This window comes from Aotus nancymaae, unplaced genomic scaffold (assembly GCF_030222135.1).
Source record: "Aotus nancymaae isolate 86718 unplaced genomic scaffold, 86718_ANA_hifiasm-v0.15.2.pri h1tg000009l, whole genome shotgun sequence".
Classification (NCBI taxonomy): Eukaryota; Metazoa; Chordata; class Mammalia; order Primates; family Aotidae; genus Aotus; species Aotus nancymaae.
The window spans coordinates 16,573,426-16,591,338 of NW_026988420.1; the positions used below are offsets into that span (position 1 = coordinate 16,573,426).

A 17,913-nucleotide genomic window follows, 5' to 3' on the forward strand; every position below is an offset into this window, starting at 1 on the left:
CAGAGTGGCTGAGATATCACTTCAGTAGTATTTGGGAATTCAGTAGCAAGTGAGAATATTTGCAGACTCAGATGATCACAGCTGGAAGGACTCTGGAAGGCATCCAGTGAGCTTCCACTCCGACTTCCCTGGATGCAGCACCCAGCCTTTGATCACATCTCCTGCTGGGCAGCTCTCTACCTCCCGCACAGTCTGCTCCCTTGCTGGATGGCTCTCAGGGATAGTGTTCTTCCTTTTCAAAAGCCAAAATGTGTCTCTAGGAACTCTCTCCACCCTCAGAGTTAGCTCTATGTTTCAAAACAAAGAGACCAAGACTACTAATTCTTCCACAAAATAGCTCTTCAAAATCCAGAGTTTTATAGTTGGCCCCATACCCTGCACTAAGCCTCTCCAGGTTCCTCCATCATTCACACCACCTATTTGTCATCCTCTATATTTTCCCTTTTCTTTTTTTTAGGGATGGGGTCTCACTATGTTACCCAGGCTGGAGTGCAGTGGCTATTCACAGGCATTATGTCACTACACTGCAGCCTTGGAAGTCCTGGGCTCAAGCAATCCTCCTGCCTCGGAACTCCTGGGCTCAAGCAATCCTCCTGCCTCTGCCTCCCAAGTAGTTGAGACTACAAGCACGTACGACGGCCCAGCTCCTCCAGACTTTTCTAGATGATATTCTTTTTTACTTTAATTAATGATTTTTTATCAAGTGTTTTCCCTTTTAGTTTTTTTAAATTTCAAATCTGGCCGGGCATGGTGGCTCACACCTGTAACCCGAGCACTTTGGGAGGCTGAGGCAGGCGGATCACCTGAGGCCAGTGCTTCAAGACCAGCCTGGTCCAACATGATGAAACCCAGTCTCTATTTAAATATACATATATATATGTGTATATATATGTATACATATATGTGTGTGTGTGTGTGTATATATATGTATGTGCATATATATATATGTACATATATATATATATATATATATATATATATATATATATATATATGTAAAATTAGCCAGGCATGGTGGCAGGCGCTTGTAATCACAGCTACTTGGGAGGCTGGGGCAGAAGAATTGCTTGAACCCAGGAGTTGGAAGTTGCAGTGAGCCAAGGTCGTGAGGGGCTGTGTTAAGGAAAAAAACTTCTCTTCCCAGATCCACGAGGGTGTGGTTTCGAGAGCAAGAGTTTCCCAGCACCAGGCCTCCATCCACGCCCCCATCCAGGAATGCAAAGTTCTTTGTTTAGGTTTCCCACTTGTGGGCTAGGTAAAGGAATCCAGGTGGGCTTCTTTGTCCAAAAAGTCCCCGGAAAGCTCTGGGAGGAGGATGCTCTGTTGTGGACCAAGCAGCCAATCCGGTATCAGAGTCAAATCAATCACTCCAGAGGAAGTTTGAAAGAACTCCTCTCAAACTGGACGAGAAAATAAATGAGGGATAACTCCAGGGTTAAAACTCCGCTGCTCCTTCTCTACACGGATATCCCCTCCGAATTCCCCTCCCACAACAGCGTGGGAGCTTTCTCTCTTTCTCTCTCTCTCTCTGCCTAATAAATCAGTTTTTCTGCAAAAACTCTTTGGGTCCACGATATTTATTTGAACGGTAAGCTCACTGCTCCTTGGGCCCCTTTCCCTATTCTCTGGGGTAAGAGAAGCCAAGGACCTCGGACTGGAGAACTGGGAGCGTCTTTGGGAAGTCCCTGCTCCCTCCTCCAGCTACAGTCGCACCACAGGACTCCAGTCTGGGCAACAGAGCGAGACTCCATCTCAAAAAAAAAAAAAAAAATTGAAATCTACAGAAAAGTTGCAAATGTCCATATGCCCTTATCTAGGTCCTGCAATCATTCCCATTGGCCATGTTTGCGTGCTAATCTCCCTCCTCTATATCTATCTGAACCTCCTGAAAAAAGGTTGCAGGTATCGAACACCTCATCCCTATATACATCAGCATGTATCTCCTAAGAACAAAGACGTACCCTTTCCCTCAGAAACACAACACTGTTATCACATCTGAGCAATTTAATCTCAATTCAGTAACATTATTTAATATTTACTGTATACCCACATTTCCCCAATTGTCCCAGTAAGACCCTATAGAGTTGTTTTGTCCCCATTCAGTCAATTCTACTTTTAAAGAAACCTATTTAGTACAGACTGTCATACCCTTTTCAGAAAGCAAGTCAGCAAAAAGTAACACAGCCTTTAAGTGTTTCTACTTCTAGGAATCCACGCAAGAATGTGATACAAAACAAGGACATCTTTATACACAAAAGGTATGTTAATCACAGCACTGCTTATGATACTGAAATGTAGAAATGTAAGGCCAACAACAAAGGAATTACTAAGTAAATTCTGGAAGGGCCATATGGTAAAATATATGCAGCCATTAGAAAATTTATGAGGAGTTTAAGTAGGTGAGGAAATGACTATTATGATATTGAATGACAAAAGCAAATTATACATAAAATATATCAACTAGTTTTAGGGAAAAAGTTAATGGATGAAGAAAAAAACAGCAAAATGTTATTAGCAGTTGGGAAATGTAGGTGATTTCCATGTCCTTTCTTACTGGTCTACTTCCAATCTTCCCTGCACATCCATCCCCACGATGGGCACATATATTCAGAAAAAATACTGCATTTTAAATCATTAAGATCTTCATACTAACCTCCTGCAATTGATTTATCTATCAACCAACTAATTATAATCTATCCCTGTAAATACTAACTCAATGACACAATCTATTGATTCTCAAATGTTGATGTACATTGGAATCACCCAGTGATCTTGAAAAATGACTGGTGCCTGCTTCCTATCCTTTGGCATTTTGATTTAATTAGTGTAGATACAACAATGGGCTTTGGGATTTTTTAAAGTGGGAGCAGCAAAGTAGGGAACCACTGATATAATTCATACCATCCCTAGAAATGACTAGCCTTTTTTTCAGCATTTGCTCCTCTCAGCTATAATTAATAAAATTGGAAAACTATTATTTTCATCTAGCAGCCTCGCAATATAGATTAGCAATATAGATTCCACACTGCTCTCAGATATACTTTTTAGAAATCAAATGATCCATGCATGTGCTTTGAAGTGACGTCAGAGTCTAGCATCATTTGCAGGCTACAATGCCTGTCACCAAATGGGTACCCTTCCATCAGATATGCACCACTCACCTTTTATTGTTATAAGGCAGGTTTTCCCAAATTTCTGGAGGCACATAATAAGGTGTTCCCACATATGTACAAGCAAATGCCATCGGACTAAAATCATAAAAAGGCAAAGAATGATTACAGAGCATTCCTGAAAATGGATATTCTGATTACTGTCACTACGATAGAACAGAGATACATACGTAGAGAGAAGACGGGCAGATCCAAAGTCTCCCAATTTCACTTTTCCATTTTGAGTGAGGAAGATATTCTGCATTTAAAAAGAAGAACTCAGATTATGTTTTCTGTCATCGAACATGAGGCAGATAAGGTGTCTTCCAAAGCCTGCTGATGATGGAGATTAAGGGTAGAAATGCTGACAGCTGAGTCCCAGAGTGAAGCACAAAACACCAAGATCCCCTCTTGACAGCGACACATTCCCCTGCTTGGAAACTCAGATGAGTGCTTCGAAATCTAACAAGCAAGTTTTAGGTTGTATCAGCAGACCCAATCTACCCAATGAGAACCTGTGTCAGGGTGATGCCATATGGCAGGCCCAAGTGTCAATTGTTTTCCATCTGAGAACACATGGGCTTAGCACGTGGTCACTAAAAGAGAGCTAGGACACATTAACATACACAGTCACATGCCACATTTCAGTCAACAACAGATGGCATATATGACACTGGTCCCATAAGACCATAATACCATATTTTTACTGTACTTTTTCTTCATTTAAATACACAAATACTTACCACTCTATTACAATTGCCCAAGGAATTCAGTACAGTAACATGCTGTACAGGTTTGTAGCCTAGAAGCAACAGGCTACACTCTATAGCTTAGGTGTAGCAGGCTCTACCATCTAGGTTTGTGTAAGTGCACTCTACAATGTCCACACGACAAAATCACCTTGCGATGCATTTCTGAGTACTTATCCCCCTGTCATTAAGCGATGCACGACTGTACTACTAGAGATTTCAATGACTTTTTCTCAGGTATTACCTTATTTGGTTAGTATAAATATTAAGTCAAAGAGTACAAAGTTTCAGTTAGGACAAGTAAGTTCCAGTGATCTGCTGTACAACATAGTGACTATAGTTAATAATAATGCATAGAATACTTAAAAAGTGCTGAGATTAGATCTTAAATGTCCTCACCACAAAAAAATAATATGTGAGGTGATAGAGGTATATTAATTACCTCGATTTAATAATTTTACAATGTGTGTGTATATATATATATATAACATCATGTGTACATCATAAATATATATGATTTTTGTCAATTATATTTTAATAAAGGTGGAGGAAATTTTCATTCAAAAATTAAATAAATAAATATTAAGCTGACAGGTTTTTTTTCCTTTTTTCTTTTTTTTTTTTGAGACAGAGTCTCACTCTGTCGCCCAGGTTGGAGTGCAGTGATGCGATCTTGGCTCACTGCAACCTACGCCTTATGGGTTCAAGAAATTCTCCCACCTCAGCCTCCTGAGTAACTGGGACTGCAGGCATGTGTCACCGTGCCTGGTTAATTTTTGTATTTTTAGTAGAAAAGGGGTTTCACCATGTTGGTCAGGCAGGTCTCGAATCATGATCCACCCTCCTTGGCCTCCCAAAGTGCTGGGATTACTGGTGTGACCTACCGTGCCTGGCGTTAAATATTTCTAAACTAAACAAAAATGACCCAAGATGCATGGGATAACACAGCAAATGAATTAAATGGTATTTCTTTTGAGATGGAGTCTCACTCTGCCACCCAGGCTGGAATGCAGTGGCACAATCTCATCTCACTGCAACTTCCGCCTCCCAGGTTCAAGCAATTCTCCTGCCTCAGCCTCTGGAGTAGCTGGGATTAGAGGCACCTGCCATTGCGCCCCATTGATTTTTGTATTTTTAGTAGAGACAGGGTTTTACCATGTTGGCCAGGCTGGTCTTAAACTTCTGACTTCACGATCCACCCGCCTCAGCCTCCCAAAGTTCTGGGATTACAGGCATGAGCCACCACGCCTGGCCTATTTTTTGTTTTTCAGTCCAAAAATGTACTCCACTCACCTTAGACTTGATATCTCTATGTAGCACACGTTTCTTGTGAATGTGATTTACTCCAAGGCACATTTGGGTAAACCAATTAAGTATCTGTAAGAAAAAGGTATGCAAAATCTTCAAAAATGCAGTAACTGGCTCCTGTTAACCTAAAATTCCAAAGAATCATCTCTAGGCCTTAGTCGACCAGAATTTTACATAATGTGAGAACAGACTGCTGTAAGTTACATAGTTCAGCTAAGATTCAGTGTTACTTGGAGAAATTCAGAAAAGCTGTGATTCCCATATTCCATTATCTTATGCATGATCCAAACAGCAATTTATTTTAGTAAAACTTCCACTATAGTTTTCTTATATTCAACCAAATAAAAGTATTTCTTAAATGCTTATATAAAAGTAGTTCACCAATAAGAAATACACTACAGCTTTTCTAATGTAATCATTATGTTGGATTTTCATTTACTTTTGCAGAATATCCATAGGGTAACATTAAAAGATTTCATTATATTATAAATAATATTATATTATAAATAAACCTTCGAGGTCAATAGTTCCTACTTATAAATCCAAGGTCAACAGTACCCAGACTTTCTAGGTGTTTTGGGGGCCAACATTAAACGTCAAACTGATTTTTGTTTTCACTTTTGCTATGGAGATTCTTCCAGCTGAAGCCAAGGTTGACTTCCCTCTACGGAACCCATATTTTTAACAATACAATTTCTAAATAAAGAATATTTACATTTATTTACATACTTTTATAACATGCTATAACCTAAATCAAACTAAGCCTCATTGGAGCAATTTAAATGTTTTCCATAGCTAATTCATTTAAAAATATTTAGTATGCAATTTTCCACTAAAAAGGCAGCAAGTCTTAGACTGAAGGGACCACTTCAAGCTTTAGAAGGAAAAAGATTGAGAATAGGTACTCCCAAGAAACAGAAATGGCAAGCTTCATTCTTCTGATGTTTTAGTATACAAAATAAAATAGACCTGCTTTCTAAAATTTCAGTATGATAAAAATCAAGATTTTAAATATCTAGTACAAAATTTGATGATATAATCTTGAAATTATTCTAAATATGCAAGTTGTATTCCTTAATAATTTTTAACCTATAGATTTTACTTCCTAAAACCATTTCAGGCAGTGGTATTCTGAGGACACTAAGTGGTAACACCAATGCAGAAATCAATCATTTCTATCTACCTTCTCAGGTAATTAGAGATATCAAGGCTTTTGTTTTAACTTATACAAGTTTATGAGAAAAGTGGCTTCTACACCTTGAGAGAAACTATGTAAGTCAATCTCTTACCATGTCTTCAGGAAATAACTTTCCTTTTTGCTGTTTAATCTTTTGCATTAGATCCCCTCCATCACAGTATTCCATCACAATATACAAGTGTCCTTCAGCTAAAACAGACACAAGCTCTTTAGAAAAGCTGTAGTGGCTACAAATCAAATTCAGAAATGCACATATGTGGGGGAATTCGTATTTACCTTCAAAAGATTCTTTGAAGGCAACGATATTGGGGTGTTTCATTTTGGCTAAAACAACAGCCTCCTTCCTAGAATTCTGTGTATTGGAGAAAGACTAGAAAAACATTTCAAATAAGCATAAATTTAATATTGCATTTTAAAATAGATAACTTTATAATAATATAGTTTATATTATACTTCAATGCTAGATCCAGTTTTATAACACTTTGGCTCAACTTAAGTTTGTCAAATGACAAGAGAAAATGCCTGGTGATTTTTCAACTCTGGCTATATTTTCATGCTTGAGCTGAGCCCTTCATTGTATTTTTATTTTCTTTTTTCATTCCTTACACAGTCAGAATGTTTGTTTTAATATCAGCCTAAGCATTATCTGACTTAGAGAGCCAGTATACCGTCAAAAATACTATACCTTTTGCTTGATGACTTGTAATATAGAAAAAAGAAAAAGAAATTTTTTTTATTGTAAAAGAAAAAAAGGGGGGATTTCATGTTTTGACTGTCTGCATCACTTATGAGTCGATTGGTCCAGATAAAAAAAGAATATGCTGGTGTATTACTACATCAGGGATGAACAAAGAAGGCATGCAAAGTAAGTTTCCCAAACTGTTTATCCCTAACTTACTCTATAAGGATGAAATTCTAAGTGATTTATCTTACTATCAAGAAATTGCTGTCCAGGCACAGTGGCTCACACCTGTAATCCCAGCACTTCGGGAGGCTGAGGCGGGCAGATCACCTGATATTGGGAGTTTGATACCACCCTGACCAACATGGAGAAACTACACGTCTACTAAAAATATAAAATTAACCGGGCATGGTACTGCATGCCTGTAATCCCAGCATTCGGGAGGCTGAGGCAGGAGAATCGCTTGAACCGGGAGGCAGAGGTTGCAGTGAGCCAAGATCATGCCATTGCACTTAAGCCTGGGCAACAAGAGCAAAATTCTGTCTCAAACAAAAAAAAAAGAAAAGAAAAGAAAAAAGAAATTGCCATGGTTAGTTGGGTGTGGTGGCTACCCTCCCCAGTGGCTGGGACTATAGTGCACCTACACCTAGATTCCCCGCCACTGCGGAGGCTGAGGTATGAAGATCACTTGAGCCCAGGACTTCAAGCTGCAGTGAGCTATGATCGTGCCACTATACTCCAGCCTGGGCAACAGAGCAAGACCCCTTCTATAAATTTAAAAAAAGAAAGAAAAGAAACTGCCATTGATTGTGTAGTAACACAAGGATTCTCAGACCAGCAGCAGCAGCAGCACGAACTGGGAACTTGCTAAAAATGCAAATTCACAAGCCCACCTGGACCTACTCAGTCGGAAGCCTGGGGGTGGAGGACAACAGTCAGTGTTTTAACAAGCCCTCCAGATGATTATGATGCCCACTCAAATCTGAAAATCACTGAAGGAAGTCAAGAATCCAGTGGGAAAAAAATACCCAGCACTCTGAGAACTTTATTAGAATGTATTTTTTAAAATTGATCCAAAATATTACTACATAGTCTCCATGTAATGAATTATTTCATAGGACAACTATGATACACAGTAATAGTCTACAAGGAAATAAAACCTATAAACTGATCCACAGAGTAGGTTTCCTGGTACCAAAGGTTAGCATTTGTTCTTCATTGTCTTTTTATGATCCTTTTTCATTAATATTGCACCTGAGTTGCTTTGGCAAAGATTTCCTACACCATTAGGTATACAAAAGTGGAAATTATTACCAATTGTTCACTAAAATAAAGTTATCAATAATCACCACCAAAACTTTTACTATTTTTCTCCCATTGTTAATTACAATATCCTAAGAACCACATATAATGTATTGAGCCCTTGTAAAGCTAACGAATAAACCAATTACATCTTTTGCATGAAGGAGAAATTCCATGTTAAATCTCAGAAATTTATTTATTTATTTACACTCTCGCTTTGTCACCAAGGCTGGAGTGCAGTGGCATGATCTTGGCTCATTGCAACCTCTGCCTCCCAGGTTCAGGCGATTCTCCTGCCTCAGCCTCCCAAATAGTTGGGACTACAGGTGCATACCACCACACCTGGCTAATTTTTAAAAATTATTTTTACTAGAGACAGGTTTTCCCCATGTTGGCTAGACTGGTCTCAAACTCCTGACCTCAGGTGATCTATCTGCCTCCACCTCCCAAAGTGCTGGGATTACCGGTGTGAGCCACCATGCCCGGCAAAAAACTTATTCTTTTATACAAATCGCGTGTATACTTTCAAAGTGAGCTAATTTCTTTAGTAGTGACCTTGGGAAGCCTTATTTCTTTCATGGCAAACATCTGATTACTGCTTTCATGCTGAACCAAAAGAGCTCTGCCGAAGGAGCCCTCCCCAATCACTCTCAGGACCATGTAGTCATCCATGCTGGGGCATCCACACAGCTGGGCTCTGCTCGCGAAGTCACATGGGCTCTCTCAAACTGCATTCAAAAGCAAAAACAGCTGAGAATTAAACGTACTTTCAAAAAGCAGAAATTAAATAATCATGATAAGAAACAAGCAACATTCCTTTTGAAGAGGATCAGTGTATGCCCTCCCTAAATACGCCACTTTTGTGTAAGAATTGTTTTGAGCTGAAGCCAATTTGCTCTTTGCCCTCCCTTTTTTGTATAAATGCAGGGCATAAAATTTCCTATGTATAGGTAATAATATCCATTTGTAAATGTGTCTTCCTCTCCAGTACCAGGAAAAGGAGAGCAACCCTTACTAATGGGGAAGGCACCAACTTGAATCCACATAACAAACCTCACTGAATAACCCTTATCTTCTGCTAGCTTCCCCCATATATTTACCTTCCTACAATTTACCCAAGAAATATTCCCCTACCTTTGTCTAGTTACTTCTCCACAATTTTCAATCTTTGTGAAAATGGCATATGAGCCCCCTGCTCTAACCACTTCTTTATATTTATGCATAATCCTTTTTTCCTGTTAATATATCTCTCATCAGTTTATTTTGCAGGACCCGGCCACTGAACCTAAGAGGGTAGAGAAAAAGTTTTTCCTCCTCTATACTATTCATTCAACAGTTAGACACTGAGCACCAACTCTGAGTCAGATGTTACAGTCTGAACAAATCTCTCATAGTCCCTGCCATCGTGGACATCCCATGCAGAGAGACAACCATAAACCTCAACAAAAGTAGGCTATTTAAGCTGAAGCCTGAAGGAGGAATGAAAGTTGGCTAGACAAAGAGGAGGAAAACAATAATCAAGAAAGAAGAAATTGCATATTTAAGAGCTAAAGAGATTACATTCAGTTCAAGAAATTGAAAGAACATAACAGGCTGCTGAAACATTTAACCAAGAAGGCAATATAATCATATTTGCATATTAGAAGAAACAGTCACTCTGATGGCAGATTAAATGGACCAGTGGAGGAGGGGCAGGAAGGCCAGCTCAGAGACTAGGCCAGTAAGAAGGCTTCAACAATAGAAAATGCAGGAAAATAATGAAATGGAATAGGGTGGAGGCAATGGGGCCAGAAAAAATGGCAAGGAAAGATCTAAGAGGAGTTGACAGGATTCTTGGTGTCTGATTTATGGAGGGCAAGCAGAGAAGGGGCAAGGTTGACTCCCAAGTTTCCGGCATGAACTGGATGGTTTCTGGCACTCCCTGAGAGGAAAGGCACAATGGTTGTGTGTGTGGTTTTTTGTTTGTCCGATTTTTCTGGCAGTGGGAGTGCTGCAGGGTGGGGCAAAACATGGGGAGAAGAGAGACGTGTGTTTCATTCTGGACATGCCAAGCTAGAGGCTCCTGGGAGTCAAGAGAGATGTTAAACACACAGTTGGAGTTGTCTCCTCATCTAAATTTCCAGGATGAAGCAGCTAGTAGGACTGCTTAGCACATAAGAGACAATGGATAAAACTTTCCTAACACTTTGCCTGGTACATAGAAGGTCCTGAATATTATGATTATTAAAACCTAAGAAAAGTGATGCATTCTTCACAAGTTCAGGAGTTCAAGACCAGCCTGACCAACATGTTGAAACCCCGTCTCTACTAAAAATACAAAAATTAGCTGGGTGTGGTGGCGCGCACCTATAGTTCCAGCTACTTGGGAGGCTGAGGCAGGAGAATAGCTTGAATCCATGAGGCAGAGGTTGCAGTGAGCCAAGATCATGCCACTGCACTCCAGCCTGGACAATAGAATGAGACTCTGTCTCAAAAAAAAAAAAAAAAAAAAAAAAAGTGATGCATTCTTTTTCATTGCAAGAAAAACACTGGAATGAATTTACCTGATTTTTCAAAAAGCTTATAGTGTTCGTCTTCTAATCATACCACAAAGAATTATAAGGCAGAAAGAGCATGACAGCCAAAGCAAAAATCAAACTAAAACCTCTACTACAGTGACCTGTAAAACTTGCAGTTTGTATTCCTGCTTATCATAGAATTACTAGGAAATCCTAGAAATAATCTCTTCATATAACCAAATCATACACATTGTCTTCAAAACAATTTTTCTTCCAAGAATGACGAGGTCTTTGAGTGTATATAGACGTGAGAGAAACAAGTCCTTTACCACTATTTTAATACCTGGCATTACACGATTTCACATGGAAGCCAAGTTTCCCCATGTTATTATCCTTCATTTCTTTGGGGCTTTATTCTGTGCAACAGAGAGTAACTGAAAAATAAGAGCAACCAGACTTCTTAGCTGAAAACCACATTTGATGTTTTCTGTCCACATTTGCCTGTTACTCAATATTACACCCATATGACCGTCACAAGACCTGAGTACACTCTGAACGTGGCAGAAGTATATCGGCCCCTTCGCATGCCTGCAACAATAATTTAAAAATCTAATAAAGTGATTTACAAACACCCAGAAGTGGGATCACCGGTGAGACATGGGCTAAGTTCAGAAAGTGCCCTGAAACCACCTCTGCAGATTTATAAATAATGAGAGAAATCTAGCATGACTGACTCCATCTTGCTTCTAACCTCACAGGCTAAGTTACTGTGTTGTTTTCTTATTCTAGCACAGAGGCTAGGATACCTACGAGAGGGATTTCGTGTAAACTTGGAGGCAAAGGAAACTGACCCCACCCCCTTCCTGGGAATCCGTGAAACCTCTCCGAGTTGCAGAGGCTCCTGTGATTTCGTTCCCAGCCGGTCTATTGTTTCAGTTCCCCAGCGCCCTGCCGCCAAAATACCCTTTAAAACCCTGGCCCCGGAATCCGCGGGGAGACGGGTCTGAGACGCTGTTCTGGCTCGGCCAGCCCCGCGCTGAGTAAGTTCTCTTTTGCTGCAGCTACGGTTCTCACTCTTTCCGGGCAGCGAGAACCCGTAGGGCCGGCGCCCCCTTGGCAACCGCACCCAGGGGGAGCCCAGTGGCCCCGCTCACTCCTGAGGCCCCTTTCTCCTGGAAGACCCGCTCCGCCTTGCTGGCTCCCCGGCCCTCGGAGGCATCCGGCCCCCACTGCGCCGCGCGCCGAGACCCCAAGGCGGCGAGGGACTCGCGGGTTCGCGGCGAGCGGCCCAGACCGTGGGGCGGAGCTGAGGGGCCCTGCCGAGCGCCCGGAGCGCGTCTCCCTCTCGCTGCCACTCGGCGCCACCACGTTCCCCAGGCCCCGCGCCGCGACCACGCGCCGCGCTCCTCGCTCCACAGGCGGCCCGCCCGGGTGGGGACCACTCACCCGCTTCCTCCGAGACTCTGGTCCGCTCTTTGGCCAGGCAACCAGCGGCTTCCGCGGGGCGGGCCCAGCGGGTCGTCTCTCGGGTTGTGGGTGGAGGAAGCCGCCTGGGTCTGGCGGGAGGCGCTGTTCCCAGAGTAGCCGGGCCTACGAAGAGCACGTTTTAAAGCTGCTGTTCCACGTTGCAGTGGAACAATGCTAATAATATTGAGGGAAAGTGTCCCCCACTAAGTAGCTGACTCCTGTCTGCGGTTTAAGTGAAAGCCTATGTAGATAAGTTTCACGCGCACAGCACTCAGTGCTACCTAGCACTTACTAGCTGCGTGACCTTGGGCAAGTGTGGAAGGCAGAATAATGCCCCCCACCTCCACCCCTCAGGATGTCCACATCCTGCCCCTTGGAACCTGTGCGTTTGTTCTCTTGCTTGGCACAGGGGAGTAAGATTGCAGATGGAATTAAGGTTGCTAATCAACTGACTTTAAAATAGGGAGATGATCTTGGAGTATGCGGGTGGGCCCAATGTAATTACAAGGGGTCTCTAAAGTGGAAAAGGGCCCTAAAAAGTGAGAATCAGAAAGCTATTTGAAGGTAGAGGAAGGGGCAACAGCCAAGGAATGCAGCTGGCCTCAAGTAGCTGGAGGAGCAGGCACAGTGTCTCATGCTTGCAATCCCAGTGCTTTGGGAGGCAGAGGCGGGAGAGGAGCCCTCGAGCCCAGGAGTTGGAGATCAGCCTGGCAACATCGTGAGACTCTGGTCTCTATGAAAAATTAGCTAGACATGTCAGCAGGCGCTGTGGTCCCAGCCGCTCCAGGGACTGGGGCAGGAGGATCACTAGAGCTGGGGAGGGCTCATAATCCCACCACTGCAGTCCAGCCTTAGTGAAAGAGCAAGGGAGACCCGGTCTCAAAAAAAAAAAAAAAAAAAGAAAAGAAAAGAAAAAAGAGGAGAAGCTAGAAAAGGAAAAGAAAAAAAATTGTCTCCCAGAGCTTCCAAAAGTAACAGTCCAACTGACACACCTTGATTTTTTTTTTTTTTAAACAGGGTCTTGCTATGTTGCCAGGACTGGTTTTGAGCTCCTGGGCTCAAGCGATCCTCCCACCTCAGCCTCCTGAGTGGCTGGGATTACAGGGAAGCACCACCATGGGTGCTGACACCTTGATTTTAACACAGTGAGCTGTGTTTCTGACTTTCAGAACTGTGAGATAACAAATGTATGTCATTTTAGCCATTTAGGTTGTCATAGTTTGTTACGGCAGCCTTAAGAAACTAATACAGCAGAGTAACTAAACCCCTCTGTATAAAAGTATAGAACCTACCTCATAGGATTATTGTGAACAATATCTGGTTACGATTTACTATAAGCACTGAACATGTTCATTATAACATGTGTCAACCAGAGTCACAGAGACTGAAATCCAACGAAAGAAGTTTATTCGCAGTCTTAGAATTGCAATTCAAGGAACACAGATTGCGGAAGCATTTGAATTGTGTCCTGACCAGCTATTTTTGGGTAGAGTTTTTAAAGGAAATAAAAAGTTAGTTCTCACTTACTCATTCATAGCCCACTATTTTCTTTAAAGATGAAGCGTTATCATGACAGTTCATTGGTGTCTAGGCAAAAGTCCTTGATTCAGGGGTTTGGGAAAAGTTCAGTCTTTAGCATAAAGTCCTTTTCATAAGTGGCAGCAATTTTGTCTGCAACATTAGCAAGTACATTCCACAGTCAGGCAGTTGTAAAATGGCATTCAGGAACAAAATGGCTTTGCTCTGGCCAGCTCCAATTGCCTTCCTTCCACAATGTCAGAGTTAATATACGAGTATTCTGTAGTGTGGTGATAAGAGAAGGGAAATATCATAAATCGACATTTGCAACATCTGCACTCCTTTCTTTGTACACTATAAAAAGACTAGTTTCAATTAAAAACAAACAAGGCCAGGCACGGTGGCTCACACCTGTAATCCCAGCACTTTGGGAAGCCGAGGTGGGTGGATCACCTGAGGTCAGGAGTTTGTGACCAGCCTGGCCTACATGGTGAAACCCCATCTCTACTAAAAATACAAAAATTAGCCGGGCATGGTAGCAGGAGCCTGTAATCCCAGCTAGACAGGAGGCTGAGGCAGGAGAATCGTTTGAACCCGAGAGGCAGAGGTTGCAGTGGACTGAGATCATGCCACTGCACTCCAGCCTGGGCAACAGAGTGAGATTCCGTCACACACACAAAAAAACCTGACTGGGCGTGTTGACTCACGCCTGTAATCCTAGCATTTTGGGAGGCCGAGGCAGGTAGATCACAAGGTCAGTAGATCAAGACCATCCTGGCTAACATGGTGAAACCCCGTCTCTACTAAAAATACAAAACAAATTAGTCGGGCATGGTGGCACACGCCTATAGTCCCAGCTACTCCAGAGGCTGAGGCAGGAGAATCGCTTGAACCTGGGAGGCGGAGGTTGTGGTGAGCCAAGATGGTGCCACTGCACTCCAGCCTGGGTGACAGAGAGAGACTCCGTCTCAAAAAAAAAAAAAAAAAAAAAAAAAACCAAAAGAACAAAAACCAAAACACTACTACCCATGCCTGTACCCAGAATGCTGCTTTTGGGAATTGAGCAACAGACACAAATTTCTGAGATTAAATTCATGACAGCATCGGGGAGAAGATGACAAAGGTGCCCAGTGCTTTTCTTTCCCACCCAATGTTGGCAGTCGTGAAAGGGACTCTTTCCCTTGTTCCATCAGTGTATTAGTTTGCCAGGGCTGCTGTAACAAAGTCCCACAAGCTGAATCCATAGTTTAAACAAATTTATTATCTCCTATTTCTGGGGGCTAGAGGTCCAAAATGAAGACGTTGATAGTGTTGGTTTATCTGAGGGCTGGAAGGAAAAGATCTGTTCCAGGCTTCTGTACTTGACTTGTAGATGGCCTCCTTCTCCCTGTATCTCTTCACATTGCCTATCTTTCTTTATTTTTTACTTTTTCGAGACAGAGTCTCGCTCTGTCAGCCAGGCTGGAGTGCTGTGATGTGAGTTCAGCTTACTGCAAACTCTGCCTCCCAGGTTCAAGCGATTCTCCTGCTTCAGCCTCCTGAGTAGCTGGGATTACAGGCGTGCACCAGCACACCCTACTACTTTTTTAATTTTCAGTAGAGACGGGATTTCACCACGTTGGCCAGGCTGGTCTGGAACTCCTGAACTCGTGATCTACCCGCCTCGGCCTCCCAAAGTGTTGGGATTACAGGCGTAGCCACCGCACCCAGCCTTACATTGCCTTTTATGTGTGCTGTCTGAGTCTAAATTTCCCCTTATATAAGGACACCAGTCATATCAGACTGAGGGACCACCCTAACCCAGTGTGGCCTCATCTTAACTAATTACATCTCCAACAACCCTATTTCCAAATAAGATCACACTCTGAGGTACTGCACATTAGGACTCCAGCGTATATTTTGCAGGAGGTTCAACCTATAATTCAGGAAGAATAGATTGGTGAGGGTGGGGGAGAGGGGATGGTGAGAGAAGGTCTGGCTCCCTTTTTATGCAGTGGTTGCCAAGCTGTGGATACCCAGCCAGGGGAGCTTCTGGGTATATCCAGAAATATATCTGGCAGTAACTAGAAATAATAAAATGCCACTTCTCCTGAGATGACTGCGAGTTTTCATTCTGTATAACTGCTTTGTAGTCTACAGTTGTATAGACTTTCTTATGCTTTTTAACTTTGGTTTGGTGTGGCTAACAGTTTTCTTAAAATCTCAGACTTTGTATTTTTTTTTTTTTTTGAGGCGGAGTCTCTGTCACCCAGGCTGGAGTGCAGTGGCACAGTCTCAGCTCACTACAACCTCCACCTGCCAAGTTCAAGCCATTCTCCTGCCTCAGCCTTCCAAGTAGCTGGGACTACAGGTGTGTACCACCACACCTGGCTAATTCTTTTGTTTGTTTAGTAGAGACGAGATTCACCTTGTTAGCCAAGATGGTCTCGATCTCCTGACCTCGTGATCCACCTGCCTCAACCTCCCAAAGTGCTAGGATTACAGGCCTGAGCCACCGTGCCTGGCCTTTTTTTTTTTTTTTTTTTTTTAAGAGACAGGGTCTTGCTATGCTGCCCAGGTTGGAGTACAGTGGTTATTTACAGGCATGATCATAGCGTACTCTTGCCTTGAACTCCCAGGCCAAGTGATTCTCCAGCCTCAGCCTACTGAGCACATGGAGCTATAGGTATGTGCCACCATGCCTGGCTAGATTTACTTATTTTACTAGAATAAAACCTTCAGGATTAGTTTCAGATAAATTCATGAATGGTAAACTGAATCCTTTCTTGCTTGTTTGAAAATATTATTTTGCTCTTAAACTTGAAAAATACCTGGAGCATGAAATTCTAGGCTCACCATCCACTTTTTTTTTTTTTTAAACAGAATCTTGAGGATCTCAGGTGCCACACACTAGTCTGGTCTCTGAATGTCTTGCTATCGTACCTACAGTCTTACTGCTATTTGCTGTTAAAGTCCATGGGCTCTACCACACCCTTCAGTGTAAAGGTGTCTTGATTAAGAATGCCCTCCCTGTTCTAAAGATAAAAATATATTTTAGGCTGGGTGCAGTGGCTCACAAGTATAATCCCAGCACTTTGGGAGGCTGAGGCGGGCAGATCACTTGAGCTCAGGAGTCTGAGACTAGCCTGGGCAACATAGAAAAACCCCATCTCTACAAAAGTTAGAAAAATTAGCCAGGCATGATGGCACAGGCCTGTAGTTCCAGCTACCAGCTATTCAGGAGGCTGAGATGGGAGAATCACCTGAGTCCAAGAAGGTCCAGGCTGTTGTGAGCCGTGATTGCACCACTGCACTTCAGTCTGGGCTAACAGAGTAAGACCCTGTCTCAAAAACATATTTTATATTTCCTCCTAATATACTTACTTAAATTTAACTATTTATCCTACCTGGAATTTATTTTTACAAATAGTGTGAGGCAGGGATTGAAATTTCTTGTTCCCAAAATGGGTAACTGAGTCATTGCCATTCTTTCTCCCACTATTTGAAATGTCGTATTTATTAAATTCCCATGCAGTCATAATTAATGTTACATTGATTTACATAAATGGAAATTCCCCCAAGACTTAGTAAATGAGAAAAAAAAAAGCAAATTACATAACCATACATAAGGTACGGTGCCATGTATAGCTAATAAAGCAAAACAAACACCACAAAGTTTATATACAAACACACACACAGTTTTATTTATATGGTCTTTTCTGTTGACGGTGACCTTTGTTCTTCAACCCTCATTTGGTCACCCAGCACATATTTACATACTATATAATATTTACATATTTAACTACATTAAAAAAAAAAGACTATTTTAATTCCAAATTCCTATGGAAAGTTCTCTGACATGTCCAGCTTGGGTCAGGTGACCATCCCTGGCCAATCAACCTGGGGGTCAGGCAGATAACATGGTACAAAATAACTACAGGGGTTATCTCCTTTTTACCTCTCATAAAGACGAGATTCATATCCAAGCTCACACAACTTTTAAGGAAGAAGCTTGAGATTTTAGAATGTAGGTCATCACCAAATCAAACTTGGATCCATTCAT

General features: G+C 42.0%; 1 protein-coding gene across 4 annotated transcripts in view; it reads right to left on the reverse strand.

Moving 5' to 3' along the window:
* The window catches only part of NEK3 (NIMA related kinase 3), a 28,095-nt gene extending 15,440 nt beyond the window's left edge, over window positions 1-12,655 (reverse strand). Inside the window, exons 1-7 of one of the 4 annotated variants that reach the window (XM_021674550.2) lie at window positions 12,333-12,655; window positions 8,944-9,116; window positions 6,681-6,774; window positions 6,496-6,593; window positions 5,192-5,275; window positions 3,341-3,408; window positions 3,162-3,248 (exon numbers count right to left, since the gene is read on the reverse strand). In XM_021674550.2, coding sequence (XP_021530225.1) covers window positions 3,162-3,248; window positions 3,341-3,408; window positions 5,192-5,275; window positions 6,496-6,593; window positions 6,681-6,774; window positions 8,944-9,060 — 548 coding nt within the window. In that variant the 5' untranslated portion in view covers window positions 9,061-9,116; window positions 12,333-12,655. Of the gene's footprint in view, window positions 1-3,161; window positions 3,249-3,340; window positions 3,409-5,191; window positions 5,276-6,495; window positions 6,594-6,680; window positions 6,775-8,943; window positions 9,117-11,229; window positions 11,940-12,332 lie in introns of those variants that run through there. The other 3 variants (XM_012466208.3, XM_064373608.1, XM_064373609.1) reach the window with 3 other exon arrangements.
* Between the last annotated feature and the right edge of the window lie 5,258 nt (window positions 12,656-17,913).